The 14,881-nt window shown below is 36.4% G+C and overlaps 1 protein-coding gene across 4 annotated transcripts in view; it reads left to right on the top strand.

The window, feature by feature from the left end:
* The window catches only part of Pals2 (protein associated with LIN7 2, MAGUK p55 family member), a 106,226-nt gene that overhangs the window by 46,565 nt on the left and 44,780 nt on the right, over positions 1-14,881 (top strand). For 3 of the 4 annotated variants that reach the window (XM_057763065.1, XM_057763058.1, XM_057763072.1), the window contains exons 2-5: positions 2,783-2,901; positions 8,433-8,585; positions 11,843-11,995; positions 12,685-12,912. In XM_057763065.1, the coding sequence (XP_057619048.1) occupies positions 2,785-2,901; positions 8,433-8,585; positions 11,843-11,995; positions 12,685-12,912 (651 nt within the window). In that variant the 5' untranslated portion in view covers positions 2,783-2,784. The remainder of the gene's footprint in view (positions 1-2,782; positions 2,902-8,432; positions 8,586-11,842; positions 11,996-12,684; positions 12,913-14,881) is intronic. The other variant, XM_057763083.1, reaches the window with a different exon arrangement.

The following is a 14,881-nucleotide window of genomic DNA, read 5'->3' as shown; positions in this document are numbered from 1 at the left end:
TCCTCTTGCCACCCCTTCCCCACCCCATCTCAGTGGCTCTTTGGAGTTTAGAGCTTAATGTTTGTTGAATTTGATGCCTCTTGTTCATCGATGTGGATTTCCTAAATGCTAGTTCTTGATTTGTTTCATATTTGAGACTGGAGGACTAGATTAAGTACTAGACTTTTCTCTCATTCAGATAAAGGTTTCATTTTCTACACCTTATTAAGAGATATCTCCTTCAGGGATTATGGAGGATTGGAATGTTCAGATAGCTTCTTCTGAACTCTTGAGACTTTCCTTTCTTCGTGGAATCTGAGTAAATCTGGGATACCTCCTTGCTTCACTGGTGCCTGGCCCTCCCTCTGCCTGGCCCAACTTCTTAAGGCTCCCCCATAGCAGAGCTTATTTCACACAGGAAGCGCTTGCATACACTAGCGTTCTCCTGTTGTTAACTATGTCTGATTTAATTCATACTTTACTTTGGAGTGTTCTCTCTCTTCTGTTAGAGTTTGTTTTGTTTTAAAACATGAAAGTACTTTATTGGAAGTTTGGGCATGAGAGGACTAAAACGATGAAAAAACAAAACTCACCCCTGTTTCTGTTCAAAACTATAAAATAGCACAAGACACATCTGTAAGAAATAGTTCAGACTGTTATCTGTAATTTTGGAAAGAAAGAACAGAATCCCTTGTCAGTTGGGGTCAGTCCACTGTTACCCTTTGTTAATTGTTCTCACACCTCCTCCTCATCTGTTTGTGTGTCTTTAGAATGTAGCTGAAAAGAGGTATGTATTGCACTTTTATTAGAAATTCATCAAGTAGCTGGCCATGGTCACACACATACTTAATCCCAGTACTTGGGAGGCAGAAGCAGGTGGATCTCTGTGAGTTTGAGGCCAGCCTGGTCTACAGAGTGAGTTCCACGACAGCCAGCGCTACACAGAGAAATCGTATCTCATATTTTTTTTAAAAAAAGTTATATCTATATCTTATGTTTAAAAATTTCATCAAGTTAAAAGCTAAGCTGGTGTCACAGGTCTGTATTTCTGTACTCAGGGAGCAGAAACAAAAGTCAAGACTATCCAGATCTACATAGTGAGTTTAAGGCCAGTCAGTTCTACGTAGTAAGACCTTGACTCAGAGAGAAAAGAAATGAGGAAAAGGGAAAGAAAAAAGAAAACACAGGGTAAGTAAAAGTTAAGGATGATTAATAGCTTTTATACTATCAAGATGTAATTATGATCTCAAAAATAAAAGGAATAATAAATAAAAATAAATAAAATTTGAGCTTCCAAATTGAGGGTGGCGGGGATTCCCCCTTTAAAATCTGGGAGATTGGTACTTTTATTAGTGTTCTAATATTCCATATGATCAAAAGCAGTAGCAATGTACGAGGACCTTAAAAATGGTCCAAGGTGTGTAGTCTCCTTTATTTTTCTACCTAGACCTAGGTGAATCTCTGTGAGTTTGAGGCCTGCCTGGTCTACATAGTGAGTTCCAGGTCAAAAAAAAACTTAGAAAATAGCAAGGAAAGAAGGCTTGAGTAGCAAGTCTCCCTGAACAAACAAAAACCTGTTAACAGATCTGATTAGGAGAGATGATTAACAAATCTGAAATAGGTCCTGCTAGAGAGTGGGAAAGTGTAGATGTTTTTTATTACTTATTGCTCTTTGGGGCCCACCACCCAGCTCCCAAATAAATACATGGAAACTTATTATTCTTTATGAATGCCCAGCCTTAGCTGGGTGAGGAATTTATTTTATAAGCTTTGTTAATGCTTTTAGGAGGAAGAGAGGGATTTGAAAGTATTTTGTTTTCACATGCAGTATTTTAGATTTTATCAAACACTTTCTTGAGTATCTGTTTGAAATGTCCTTGGGTTCTGTTCTAGTATATTGATTGACTTTCATATGTTCCATTCCTGGGATATTTTATATTTGGCATTTATGTATAATCCTTTCTATATGTTTCTAGTTTACATAACTAGTGTTTTACTTGTACATGTATATTTCTAAGGGATATTAGCTATAATTTTTTTAAGAGTTATATTTGTCTAGGCTTGGAACCAAAGTACCTGATTTCACAGAATAAATTGGCAAAAGTGTTTTTGCCTAGCATACATAGTGATGCAGAGGGAGGTGGATTTCTGAGTTCCAGGCCATTGAGAGCTACATAATGAAAACCTCTCTCAATTCCCTCATCCCCCACTCCCATACAAAGAAGAAAGTGCTTTTTTTTTTTTTTTTTTTTTTTTTTTGGTTTTTTGAGACAGGGTTTCTCTGTGCTTTTGGAGCCTGTCCTGGAACTAGCTCTTGTAGACCAGGCTGGTCTCGAACTCACAGAGATCCGCCTGCCTCTGCCTCCCAAGTGCTGGGATTATATTATTTGAAAAATTTGTCAAGTTTTAGTTTTAATTATGTTTTTAGATGTTTGGTAGAATTTACCAGTGATCTGATTTGGACTTATAGGAATTTTGTGTGTGTGTGTGTTATTTTATCTCTATACTTTCTATAAGTCTTCAAATTTTTATTTCCTCTTGTTTAGTATCTTCAAATTTGAGAAAAAAGCAAATGAGTTTTGTGTGTATTAAGTGTAGTTTTATAAAATCAAAACTGTATATAAACATTCATCCAGTTCATGGGACAGTAATTAATGTGAAACAATTTATTTTCTTAAATAGGATTTTTCAGAAGAGTTTTGTTAATTTTTTTATTTGCACTCTTATTCCATAATGGTCTGCAGTTTGAGTATTCCTTTATTTATGTATTCACTAATTCTTATCTCATCTTTTATCTCATCAGAAATGCAGCAAGTTTTAGAAAACCTTACGGAGCTGCCCTCATCTACAGGAGCAGAAGAAATAGACCTGATTTTTCTCAAGGGGATTATGGAGAATCCTATTGTGAAGTCACTTGCTAAGGTATATTAGTTCATTCATAAGATTACTGAAGGACTTTGAAAATTGTTTTTATGGAAGTCTTTTCAGTGATCACCGTTGTGGAATTTAGGTGGTACACCTTTTTGAATAGTTAGCAAATAACACTTGTCACATGATGAAATATTAATGTATGCAAAGATAAGGTTTTCTTGCTGTTTTTCAGCTTTTGATACAGTACCTTAAAGCTAGACAATTCATAAGAGAACAGAGTTGAGCTGGGTCCTGAAAGGGATTTTGGTTTTGTCTTCACTTTATACCAGCAAGGTGTTGATTTTTTTCTTTTACATTGTAACTTACACCTGTTTATCATTTAAATTTTTAATCACTTTTATTTAGTTCTTTTTTTTTAATTTTATTTTTGAAATTCTAGATTTTTCCCCCATAACCCTAATATTTTAGATGTGTTCTCTTAATCAACTCTGGAGCAAACTTTATTAACTCATTTAATACACACCTTTTTACAGCCATATTTGTAGTTCTGTTTTATTTTAATTGCAGTTTCTTAATAATGCTGTTTTTAAATATCAAGGAAGCTCAGTATATTTATTGCCTGTTTCACTCCCTGCTGGCTCTTACCTTAGAAGTTGTTCCAGATGGTTTTGCTTTTGGAAAGCCATTCTGATGGTCCTCCAGCCTCTCTTTCATAGATCCACCCCCTCCTTTTTGTTTTGCATTGACTGCTAGAATGCTAATCTTACCTGTGTGGGGTTTTTTGTTTGTTTATTGTCTTTCGTTGTGTTCTAAAGCTTCAGAAAACCCTTTCACCTTTTCCGTTAGTAAATATGAATTAATGTGGCTCATACACACAGTTACTCATGATGAGTTCATGTGGTAAAAATAGTTTTCATAACTTACATATTTATTATTGCTGTATTTTTATAATATTCAGGATATTACCTTCCCATTCTGACTTCTTGTTCTGTACCTTAACAACTTACTGTGTGAGCCACAGCTTCAGGACCTGCTGAAGTCAACAGGAGCTATTTAAGCCAATACTAAAAAACGGTTTGCCGTGGCCTCTTATTGGTACAGTTGTTCTACTCTTCCCTTATCTTATACTGTTGATTGTCACTTTTTATTGTCTGTGAATCACTTTTGTCCCTGTTCTCATGTTTAATTTAAGGCTTTTATCGTAGCTTTAGACATCTTAACAACATGTAAGGCATTTGCAGTATGCTTGTAGTTTCCTAAGGCCTTTAAAATACACTAGAGTAAATAATAGGACTAAGGATTAGGCCAGGTGTTCTAACTTTGCCTTTTAAGTTATATGCTCTATTTATTTTAATGCAGAGTGACGGTATTTATGTGTATTTATTCCCAACAAGTTCTGTGAGTGGAAAATGGATTGGTAGGTACCACCTATGATGGACCTTCAGAAAGTCACCAGATTACCATTCTTAGCAGTTGAAATGGTTGATTTACTTTGGAAAACATATGGAGCAACTGTACTCTTTTTGATTAAAAATAAAGGTTGGGCAGATAATTCAGAGGTAAAGTGCTGTGTAAGTGTGAATACCTGAATTCAAGTCTTCCAAACCCACCTAAAGCCTGGCAGTGGCGGTGGTGGTGGTGGTGGTGGTGTGTGTTTAAGAAGCACCAAAAAAGAAACAATAGTAATAAAACATATTCACAGCATATGAATATGATATATATGGGAATCCCATATCATCAGGAGAGAGAGGGAGGAAAGGAATATGATACAGAGAGACAGAAGCCTAGCTGGGTGGAGCTTTCTTCTACAGCTCTGGCCTGTGCTGGTGGCTAAATGCTTCAGAAAAACAGCTTTTTTCATGAATTTGTACCCCAAATGTTGGGCGCCAGTTGTAGCCCAAATAATCAAAATGCAGAGACAGGATTGTTTGTTTGTTTTGGCATGCTTGGGTTCCTTGCAGTTATGTATGAATTTTAGAATTAGCCTGTCAGTTGCTACAAAGAAGTCACCTGTGTTTCCAAGAACTATTACAATGATTCTTTTGACCGTTTAGAAACTTACATGTTTCAAGCTGAGAGTTACTACCATCTGTCCTGAACAGTTTTGTTTCAACTTTGACACAAGCTAGAGTCATCTGAGAGGAGGTAACCTCAATTGAGACAATGCCTCCATAAGTTCAGGCGGTAGGCAAGCCTATATAGGGCATTTTCTTAATTAGTGGTTAATGGGAGAGGACCCAGCCCTTGGTGGGTGGAGGCACCTTTGGGCTGGTGGTCCTGGGTTCTATAAGAAAGCAGGCTGAGCAAGCCATATGGAGCAAGCCAATAAGCAGCACACCTCCATGGCCTCCGCATCAGCTCCTACCTCCAGGTTCCTGCCCTGTTTGCGTTTCTGCCTCAGCTTCTCTCAAAGGACCATGACTCAGGGTATGTGAGCAGAACATCTGCCCTTTCCTCCCCATGTTGCTTTCCCTCATAGTGTTTCATCACAGCGATAGTAACCTTAACTAATACACCATTTCTTAAAGGAAAGACTCATTTAATCAAACATGTGATTCATTTGCCCCTTTAATTTTTTTTTTTTTTAATACAGGGTCTCACTATATAGCCTTGTTGCCTACCTGGAATTTGCTATGTAGACCAGGCTAGCCTCCTGTGGGGGTGTGCTCTACTGTGACCTGCTCTTAACTGGTCTTTAAGGTTTCCTGTGACCCTGTTAGTTTAAAGAATTAAGTTCAAGTTGGCACTTAACCCTTGAAATTATTAAATAAGTTTTGATGTTAAAGTAAATTAATGGTCTCAAGCTTTTTTTTTTACACAGTGCCTCAGAGCTTTAATAACTACATATTATAACTATGGTTCTGTATTTCTGTTCTAAGAAAAAATGAAATTGATTTTTTTTCTTGTTAATGTTTCCGTAGATTCTCACGTTCCCAGTTGCCCTCAGGCTCACTGTAGCTATAAATGGCCTTGATCTTCCTGATCTTCTTGCTTCCACTCTCAAGAGTTTTGATTACAGGCGTGTGTCACCATGTCTGGCTATTAAATTGATCTTGAATATTTTCATTTTAGAAATTGGTTCTCCATATTAATTTTACTATAGCCATAATTTCACTAAAACACTTTCTTAACACTTCTGTATTTTATATTAAGAGGCTTTATTTCCATAAAACCAATCTGTGAAGTGAAAGAATGTTGAGTATGTTTGGGCTACCTTCAAGTTCTACCTCACAGGAGACACTGCCTTGTCTGCCTGTAGTTTTTATCATGTTACCACTTAGCATTGCCTAATATGTAATAAAGACGTGCGGAGAAGAGAGGGGGGAGCTGTATTATAAATAGTCGAGTCAGCAGTCATTTCTGTACTGAAGGCCTGAACTGCAGCAGTCTATACATAGCTTTATATATATCAATTATGTGAGTAACACAGGAGAACACTTAAAACCTGTTGGCTTAGTGCTTGGATGTAGTAAACTGGTCATTGTCTGTGTCCTAGAGAACACAGAATTTGTACAGCTCTTCCTAAGAACAAAAACATGCAAGTCAGAGGGGCAGGTGGTCTTTCAAAGCCGTGGAGTACCAGATACCTATGAAAAGGGATGGGATAGAAGAAATGGCATACCTGTCTTGGGAGAGCATACTTCTTAAAGCAGCAGGTGGAGGAAGCCTGCAGAAAACTGAAAACTTCCCCATTCTTCTTATTCTTGCATTTTCTCATTTTTATATTTTTTTCTTATGCAAATGAAATAGAATTGTTTATTTAAATCATCTTAAGTCTTTTGACATGCCATTCTTTATCAATCTATTTCATAACTTTAAAAACGTTTTTTTCTGAGGTCTTTCTTAAAGTCTTCCAATTAAGAGTTTACTTTGCTGGGTGTGATGGCGCAACCTGCAGTCCCAGCTACTCAGGATAGATACTGAAACAGAAAGATTTCAGTTCACAGTTCAAGGTCACTCTAGCAGCATAGAAACTGTCTCTTAAGGGAAAGTGAAATTTGTCCCATGGAAAAAAAATTTATGCTTGTAAATCACATGGAAAAAAAGCTTATGTAAACAAAATGATTATCATTTACAAGTGTTATCAAGTTATAAATGTTGTGTTTGGATTCTCAAGCAGCTATTCTGCATGGTGATATATACAACATGGAAAACATCACAGTAGTATGATACTGGAAATAGGATTTCTATTTAGCATTTAAAGAAATGAATTACAAGATATCAGTGTAAAATCTGTCATCGTACATGGTCTTCTGAATTGAATCTCAATAGTTGCCCTTCCCCTGTCTTTAGAATTAATGAGCAACTATTTGTCAAAAGAAAACCTGAAAGATGGAGCCTATGTAGTGTTCCTTCTCAATATGAATTTAGAATCCTGCTTTACTCCTATTATTAAAAAATGTTTGCAAGCTGGGCGGTGGTGGCGCACGCCTTTAATCCCAGCACTCGGGAGGCAGAGGCAGGCAGATCTCTGGGAGTTCGAGGCCAGCCTGGTCTACAAGAGCTAGTTCCAGGACAGGCACCAAAGCTACAGAGAAACCCTGTCTCGAAAAACCAAAAAAAAAAAAAAAGTTTGCACCAGAGATAGTGTAGGACCGTGGAAAAAAAGGTCAGACCTCTCAGAGCTGCTCAAGCACATTTTCCTCTATGTTGATGATTTACTTATTGTTTCATTACTTGGTAGTGAACCCAGTATGCATTAAGAAAGGACAGTGCCATTGAGCTTTATCCCTAGGCTAGATTTTCAGACATGAAAAATACTGGCTTCAGGGTTCTGAAGTTTCCAAGTGAGTTTGGGTTTTGGTTTTGTTTGTTGTGTTTGTGCATCCATCGTCTGTCTGTCTGTCTGGGCTTCGTTTTCAAGATCAGCCCAGACACTGACCTCAAGCAGCCAAGCTGACGTCCCAGATTCCCCAGGACCGGAATTACAAACATATGCCAGTATACCTGACTCACTTCTTTTTTAAATCATTTCAAAAATAGTAACATGCATAATGAATGTTTTTATTCTTTTTATACTTAATTATTTGCTTTAATGAAATGAAACAGTGTCCAGAGTTCAGGAATAGATACCTAGTTAGTGAGTAGAGAGTAGTATGTGCTCTTTACATATCATCTGGCCTATTCAGTTTTTTTTTAGCAGTAACTGTAAAAATGAATATATTTCATGGCGTTAGGTAGAAATAAAGACCAAAGTCATTACATTTTATTGTGTATTTATAAAATCCATCTATTGCTTCTGATTAAAATATTAAATATGGCTTCAGTAAATTAGACCTCTAATGTCTTTTTCTTATATTTGTTCATGTGTAATGTACATGCTACAGTGCTTATGGAGGTCAAGAAGACACCTTTCAGGGAATCAGTTCTCTCCTGCCATGTGGGTCCCAGTGATAGAACTCAGGTCATCAGTCTTGGCAGCCAGTGCCTTCGCCTCACTAACCACCTTGCCCACTCTCTAAGTAATATCTTGTAAAACTAAATATGTATAGATTTGTAAATATATATATATACTAGTGAAATATTGGTTGAAATAAAAAAAACTTCAGTAATATTACTTTAATCCATTGTTGTCTTTTCAGGCTCATGAGAGGCTTGAAGATTCAAAATTAGAAGCTGTCAGTGATAATAACTTGGAATTAGTAAATGAAATTCTTGAAGATATCAGTCCTCTAATAAGTGTGGATGAAAATGTGGCAGAGCTGGTTGGAATACTCAAGGAACCTCATTTCCAGGTAACTTTCCCTTTTCCACAGCTTTCTCCTTCCACACTGAAGTAATTCATGTTGTGTAGAGCCTGTCTTAAAATTCCCTAAGTCCTAGACTATGGTATTCTAATGTTAAAGGAACATAAACACACATATATGGCTATGTACATCACAGAAATGTACAGTGTCTGCCACAGAAATAACCTTGACTTTTCCTTTGTGCCATCAGTTAACCCTGACCATCAGACCCCGTCCTTGGAAGAATTCTTCTCACTTTGACAGTGTTGCTGCTGCTACCTTTTGTTCATTCATTTGTTTAGCTTTGCTGTTCCTTTATTATTGGATGATGGGCATGTGCCATAGCAGATAGATAGAGTCATAGGACACCCTGTTGGGGTCTTTTCGCTCCTTTTACCATGTGAATCCCTGAGATTGAACTCAGGTGATCCAGGTTGATGTTGGAGCCTTTATCCTCTGAACCATCTTGATGACCATTTTTTTTTCTTCATTAATACCACTGTTTTTTCTCATTCCTTCTTTGGCCTAGTTTGGAACATTTTTTAGTATGCTCCAGTATCAGGGTTAATTCAATCAAACCCATGATGAAAAGATGACAGGAAGTTTGTTTATGGATAGAAACTGTCACATAGCATACTTTGTTCTATAGATTTAGAAAAAAATGTGTAGATTTTTTTAAAGTTAAGTTGCTTTAAGTTAAGCAGTTTCACAAAGAAAAATTCACTTCAGAGCAGAAAGGATGGGATATTTTTATTTTAAACCTATAATGGTTAAAAGTATATGCTAGTGGAGACTATTAGGAAAGTAACAAGCAAATAGGAACCCCAGAAATACATCCAGCTGTGCATGGCTACTCATTCTGTGATAGAGACTTTACATTTTAGTAGGAGAAAGAAATGCTGTGGTAGAAGAAGAAAGTGTCACTGTTTTCCCCGCAGTCTTTGTCCTCAAAATTAGATGGTAACACTGCTTTGCTTTTGTAAGACACCATTTGTGATTGAGTTCATGTAAGGCAGTATAAAGTATTTGAACTTTATCTTGGGGCCAGGGCATTATATATATGAATTCATGACCCATGTCTATGGGATTCCCATTGCCGTGTTTACTGAGGTGTTTAGTTGAAGAGACAAAGCTATCGTCATCATTGTTGCACTTCCTGAGTTTATCTGGTTGATTTTCTGATGTGTTATTTACTTATAGAAGTTTTAATTAAAAGGTTGATGATTCGTTTCTCAGGTGAACTATTTTAAGCTCAAACACATCTTTAATGATGTTGCTATATCAGAAGATGTAGAGTACCTGGTTCCCTACCAGTGTTGGTACTGAAATCAGTTCCTTGTTTAAGGGCTTTGAAATTGTCTCAACTGGGTAACACTATTCAGATATTTTCTTATTTGGAGGTGTGTTGTTTCTTTTGGGGGGATGGGGTCTGGTTACATAGTACAAGCTGGCCTCTAATTCACCATTCTCTCCTGCCTTGGACTTCAGAGTGCAAGCATTATAAGAATGTTTCACCACAAGGGGCTAATATTGTGCAGCTGTTAATTGCCTAACAACCGCTTACCTCTAGATAAACACAAATTAATAATCCTTGCCTAAATCATTATTTTCATTTGGGATTATAAATAGCATTTTCCAAATTGTCCCATTCTGTCTATGTCAGGTAGCATTGTTCTGTAAACCCAGAGCTTATCTTCAGTTGCCCTACTGACCTGTAACATTTCCTCCTGGGAAGGCAGCAAAATGATGGTTCCTATTCTTTACCAATTTTCAAAGTAAGAGCTGTTGAAAACATCAGCTTCAAATGATAGCAAATGATGCTTTTTAGTCTTTTTATTTGCTAAATAGCTTTGTGGACCTGTAAGGTTTTTACCCCTAAATGTGGAGTTTTAGTTCTTTATGATAGTTATCCCTTTTGCATTCAAATTACCCTGACTTTAACCAGGGACAAGTAGCCTTTTAGTATATGAATCTGGAGCACATGAGAATTCTTGACCAGAGAGATAAAAGTGTATTAATAGTGTGTCATGTAGTCACAGGAGCAGAAAGTCCTGTGTCAAAATAGAGGCCCCAATTACGGCTTTGAAAAACTTCCAGTGTTACTAGAAAAACCTCTCACATAGAGATTTCTGAGTTCTTTTCCATTTTCAGATTTTTATGTGTGTATGTTTATTTGCATGTGTGTTTTATGTGTATGCATGTATACAAAGTCTAGTGATCAAAGTCTGCTGTTTTCCTCAGTTACTTTTCTTTCTTTCTTTCTTTTTTTTTTTTGAATTTTTTTTAAATGCATACTGGGAATCTGTACACAGAACTTACGTTTGGGGACAAGCACCTTACTGAATGAGCCATCTTCCTAACCCTGCTTTAAATTTCCCACAGTATCTTTATGAAATTGTCAGGAATTACCATTAAGCCAATACCCAGATTGTTACTGTCTTGAATGTGTTGATACTTTCTTGCCCTACTTCTGTTTGTCGTGTTTAAACTTGTATTCTGTGTACTCAGAAATTTTTTAGTTTGGTGTTACGGCAAGTATTGAATTAAAGCTTAACTCCTTTAGGATAAGGAATTTTTTAATATTTAATATACAAAAAAGGCAACTACACAGTTTCTAAACAACTACCTCAAGAATAATAAACATAGAAAGCAAATTGAACTTTATATCTGTAACCATTTCTGATTCTTTTTAAATTCAAAACATATAGGCTAAAACCTTAATTGTTAATATGCAATTTCATACTAATGATAGAAGTTGCTGATAGTTATTTTCTCTTAGACATCTTTTTAACATACCTTTTATACATGTAAACAAATATTTCACATTACTAATATCAACATAGTGGAACTTAGAGTTTCTGTCACTTGACTATTTTTGCACTTTATGAGTAGATGAATAGAGATTAGTGGTAAAGGCCGAAGAAGATGCTGACATTGTTGATAGGAAATTTGTCACCTCCCTCTACCAGCCTTAGAAACCCAGGCTTGGTTTCTAGTGAACATGACACTTTAAAAATAGGAAACTAAATTCTACTAGACTCTTCAAACCTGAAAACCTGAATATGATACTGTTTGATGCTAATAAAGTGATCTAGTTTTACTTTTCTTAAAAATATTATATATGTATTGTACGTAATTCATACTGGGAATTTAATGTGTCCTGAGAAACTTTTAGTGCTCCACAGTGATAATGAACTAATAAATTATTTTTAGCAACTTGTTCCATCAGTAGCTAATAACCACAGGCTGTTTTGACTCCTTAACAGTCGCTCCTGGAGGCCCATGATATTGTGGCATCAAAATGTTATGATTCGCCTCCCTCAAGCCCAGAAATGAATAATTCTTCTCTCAATAATCAATTATTGCCAGTAGATGCCATCCGTATTCTTGGTATTCACAAAAGAGCTGGAGAGCCATTGGTGAGTAGATGAGTCACTGCTTTCTTAGATATGAAATGTCATGCGGCCCAGTCCCAGCTCCTGATATGCTCTTGAAACTGTGCTCATGCTTATTTTGTCAGACTTACGGCCTTTGTATGAATACACAGCAGATGATCTGCCAATCATGGAGCCTATGAAACACAATCAAAATGAAACCTTAAGTTTACTTAGAAGCTATAAATATGCCAGTGGGAACAGGAAAACTGTTAAAACTGTTTCATTTCTTCCTAGCCTTTTAGAAATGATGTGTTTGCTTACTAATGATAACACCAAAACAAGGAAGAAAGTTGTTACTCAAAGTTGAAGTAAAAGGGGCTCTATTAGGTAGTGAAGTTAACTACTACATCTGACAATTTTTTTATTTGTGGTTCCTGAAAACAGTGATGTGGCAAACATGACAAGTCAGGAATCACTGTTGCTTCCTGAAGCATCGTTTGTCTGTGGAATACAGCTGGATTTTAAGGGTTAGCCCATTTGAATTGGTGTTCTGATGACACATTTCCACTGACTTTATTGACACTGGATAGGAAATAACATGGGAAAAGAATTCACTTACCTGGTTTCAGAATTATTTTATTTGTATTCAAAATGTTTACATATTTATTCTTATTGAGATAAAATCATTGCTTTTTTTTTTTTTTTTTTTTTTTTTTTATAATTTCCTCCAGGGTGTAACATTTAGGGTTGAAAATAATGATCTGGTAATCGCCCGAATCCTTCATGGAGGAATGATAGATCGACAAGGTCTGCTTCATGTGGGAGATATCATTAAGGAAGTCAATGGACATGAGGTGGGAAACAATCCAAAGGAATTACAAGAGTTGCTGAAAAATATTAGTGGAAGTGTCACCCTAAAAATTCTGCCAAGTTATAGAGATACTATTACTCCTCAACAGGTTAGTGATATTTCCTGAGTGATTTTAAAAACACATCAGTTTTTTTCATTATTCTATTTGCTAGATGTTTGTTACTATTTTCTTTAAGAGAGTTTGTCTTGGTAGAGTTTTACATTTTTATATACTATCTTAGTATTATAAAGGAAATAATAAAACATTGGTTTGTGAGCATTATGAACCCTGTTATTTGGGTAGTCTACAGGTAGGTGTCAGAATTTAAGTACAGTTGTTGAAAGCATTTTTGACTAAAGCATTTTTGACATCTCTTACCTCCAGGTTAGTGTTCTTGTGATATGTTAAATGGCAGACAGTGCCAGATAGATTAGATTAAAGATGATCCTGGACACTTGGTTTTTCCCACATTTCATATATATTTTAGGTGAAATGAATGAATGAACAGTAGAATGTGCTAATGGAAGAGATTATTTCGATCTTTTGTAATGGGTGCTCTTGTTGTGACAATAATCCTAGTACTTGAGAGATTGTAAACAGAAAGACCCCAAATTTGGAACTTAAGCTGGAATACATAGTGAGAACCCCCGCCCCAAAAAGAAAAGATAGAGGATAGATAGCATTCTGGTTTTGAACCGTTATTTAGGAGATAGGATATTCTACTTAATCATGATTTTCTTTTATGTATAAATTAGACCTCTGAAAATAGTGAGTTTGGCTGAAATAAAGGTAGATGTTCGTTTTGTATGAAATAAACTTAGATGTCCGTTTTGTATGAAATAAAGGTAGATTCCGTTTTAGTTCTTTTCTGTTGCTGTGATAAAATACCCAACAAAAAGCAAATTAGTGGAAAAGAGGAGTTATTTCAACATACAGTTCTATCATTGTAGGGAAGTCGAGGCAGGAACTTTCAAACAGCCAGACCCATCATATCTACAGTCAAGAACAGAGATAAATTAATATATACATGCTGACCTATGTCTTTGCTTGTGCTGAACTTTTTTTTTCTCCATTACTACACAGCCCAGGACCTCCTGCCTCGACAGGACGTTGTCGAATGTTGCCACCCACAGCCTTAACTTAAGACAGCCCCTCAAAAGCATGTGTATAAGCCAATCAAGTATAGATAGTTTCTCATTGAGACTCATTTTTCCAGTTGATTGTAGGTCATCAGTTAAAACTAACCATATTACCTTACTTAATAAAGAAAAAAAACACTAGAACTTAGACTATTCCTGTTCTCAGACTGCTATTTTCCCCCATTTGCCTATTTCTATTTGTGACAAAAAGAGACCTATTTGAACTTGAGTGTATTGAAAGAATAAGACATAATTTAAAAATAACAAAATAATGATAAATACCACAATAATAAAATAGTTAAGATTGTTTAACAAAATAATTATTTAAATGATAATTTATTATTTTATTACATATTAATTATAATGGGATGGTAATATTTTCCTCTGTTGTCCTAACCAGAAGTCTTTCTTTTAAAATGATATTTTTATTTCCACGATTCCCCAAATTCATATTTTTCTTTTTTTTTTATTTTTATTTATTTATTTATTAAAGATTTCTGCCTCCTCCCCGCCACCGCCTCCCATTTCCCTCCCACTCCCCCAATCAAGTCCGCCTCCCTCATCAGCCCGAAGAGCAGTCAGGGTTCCCTGCCCTGTGGGAAGTCCAAGGACCTCCCACCTCCTTCCAGGTCTAGTAAGGTGAGCATCCAAACTGCCTAGGCTCCCACAAAGCCAGTACGTGCAGTAGGATCAAAAACCCATTGCCATTGTTCTTGAGTTCTCAGTAGTCCTCATTGTCTATTATGTTCAGCGAATCTGGTTTTATTCCATGCTTTTTCAGACCCAGTCCAGCTGGCTTTGGTGAGTTCCCGATAGAACATCCCCATTGTCTCAGTGTGTGGGTGCACCCCTCGGGGTCCTGAGTTCCTTGCTCGTGCTCTCTCTCCTTCTGCTCCTGATTTGGACCTTGGGATTTCAGACCACTGCTCCAATGTGGG

The sequence above is a fragment of the Chionomys nivalis genome, chromosome 1 (genome assembly GCF_950005125.1).
Source record: "Chionomys nivalis chromosome 1, mChiNiv1.1, whole genome shotgun sequence".
NCBI classification, from domain to species: Eukaryota; Metazoa; Chordata; class Mammalia; order Rodentia; family Cricetidae; genus Chionomys; species Chionomys nivalis.
Note: the sequence above shows the minus strand (reverse complement) of the source record. Positions and strands in the feature narration are given on the sequence as shown.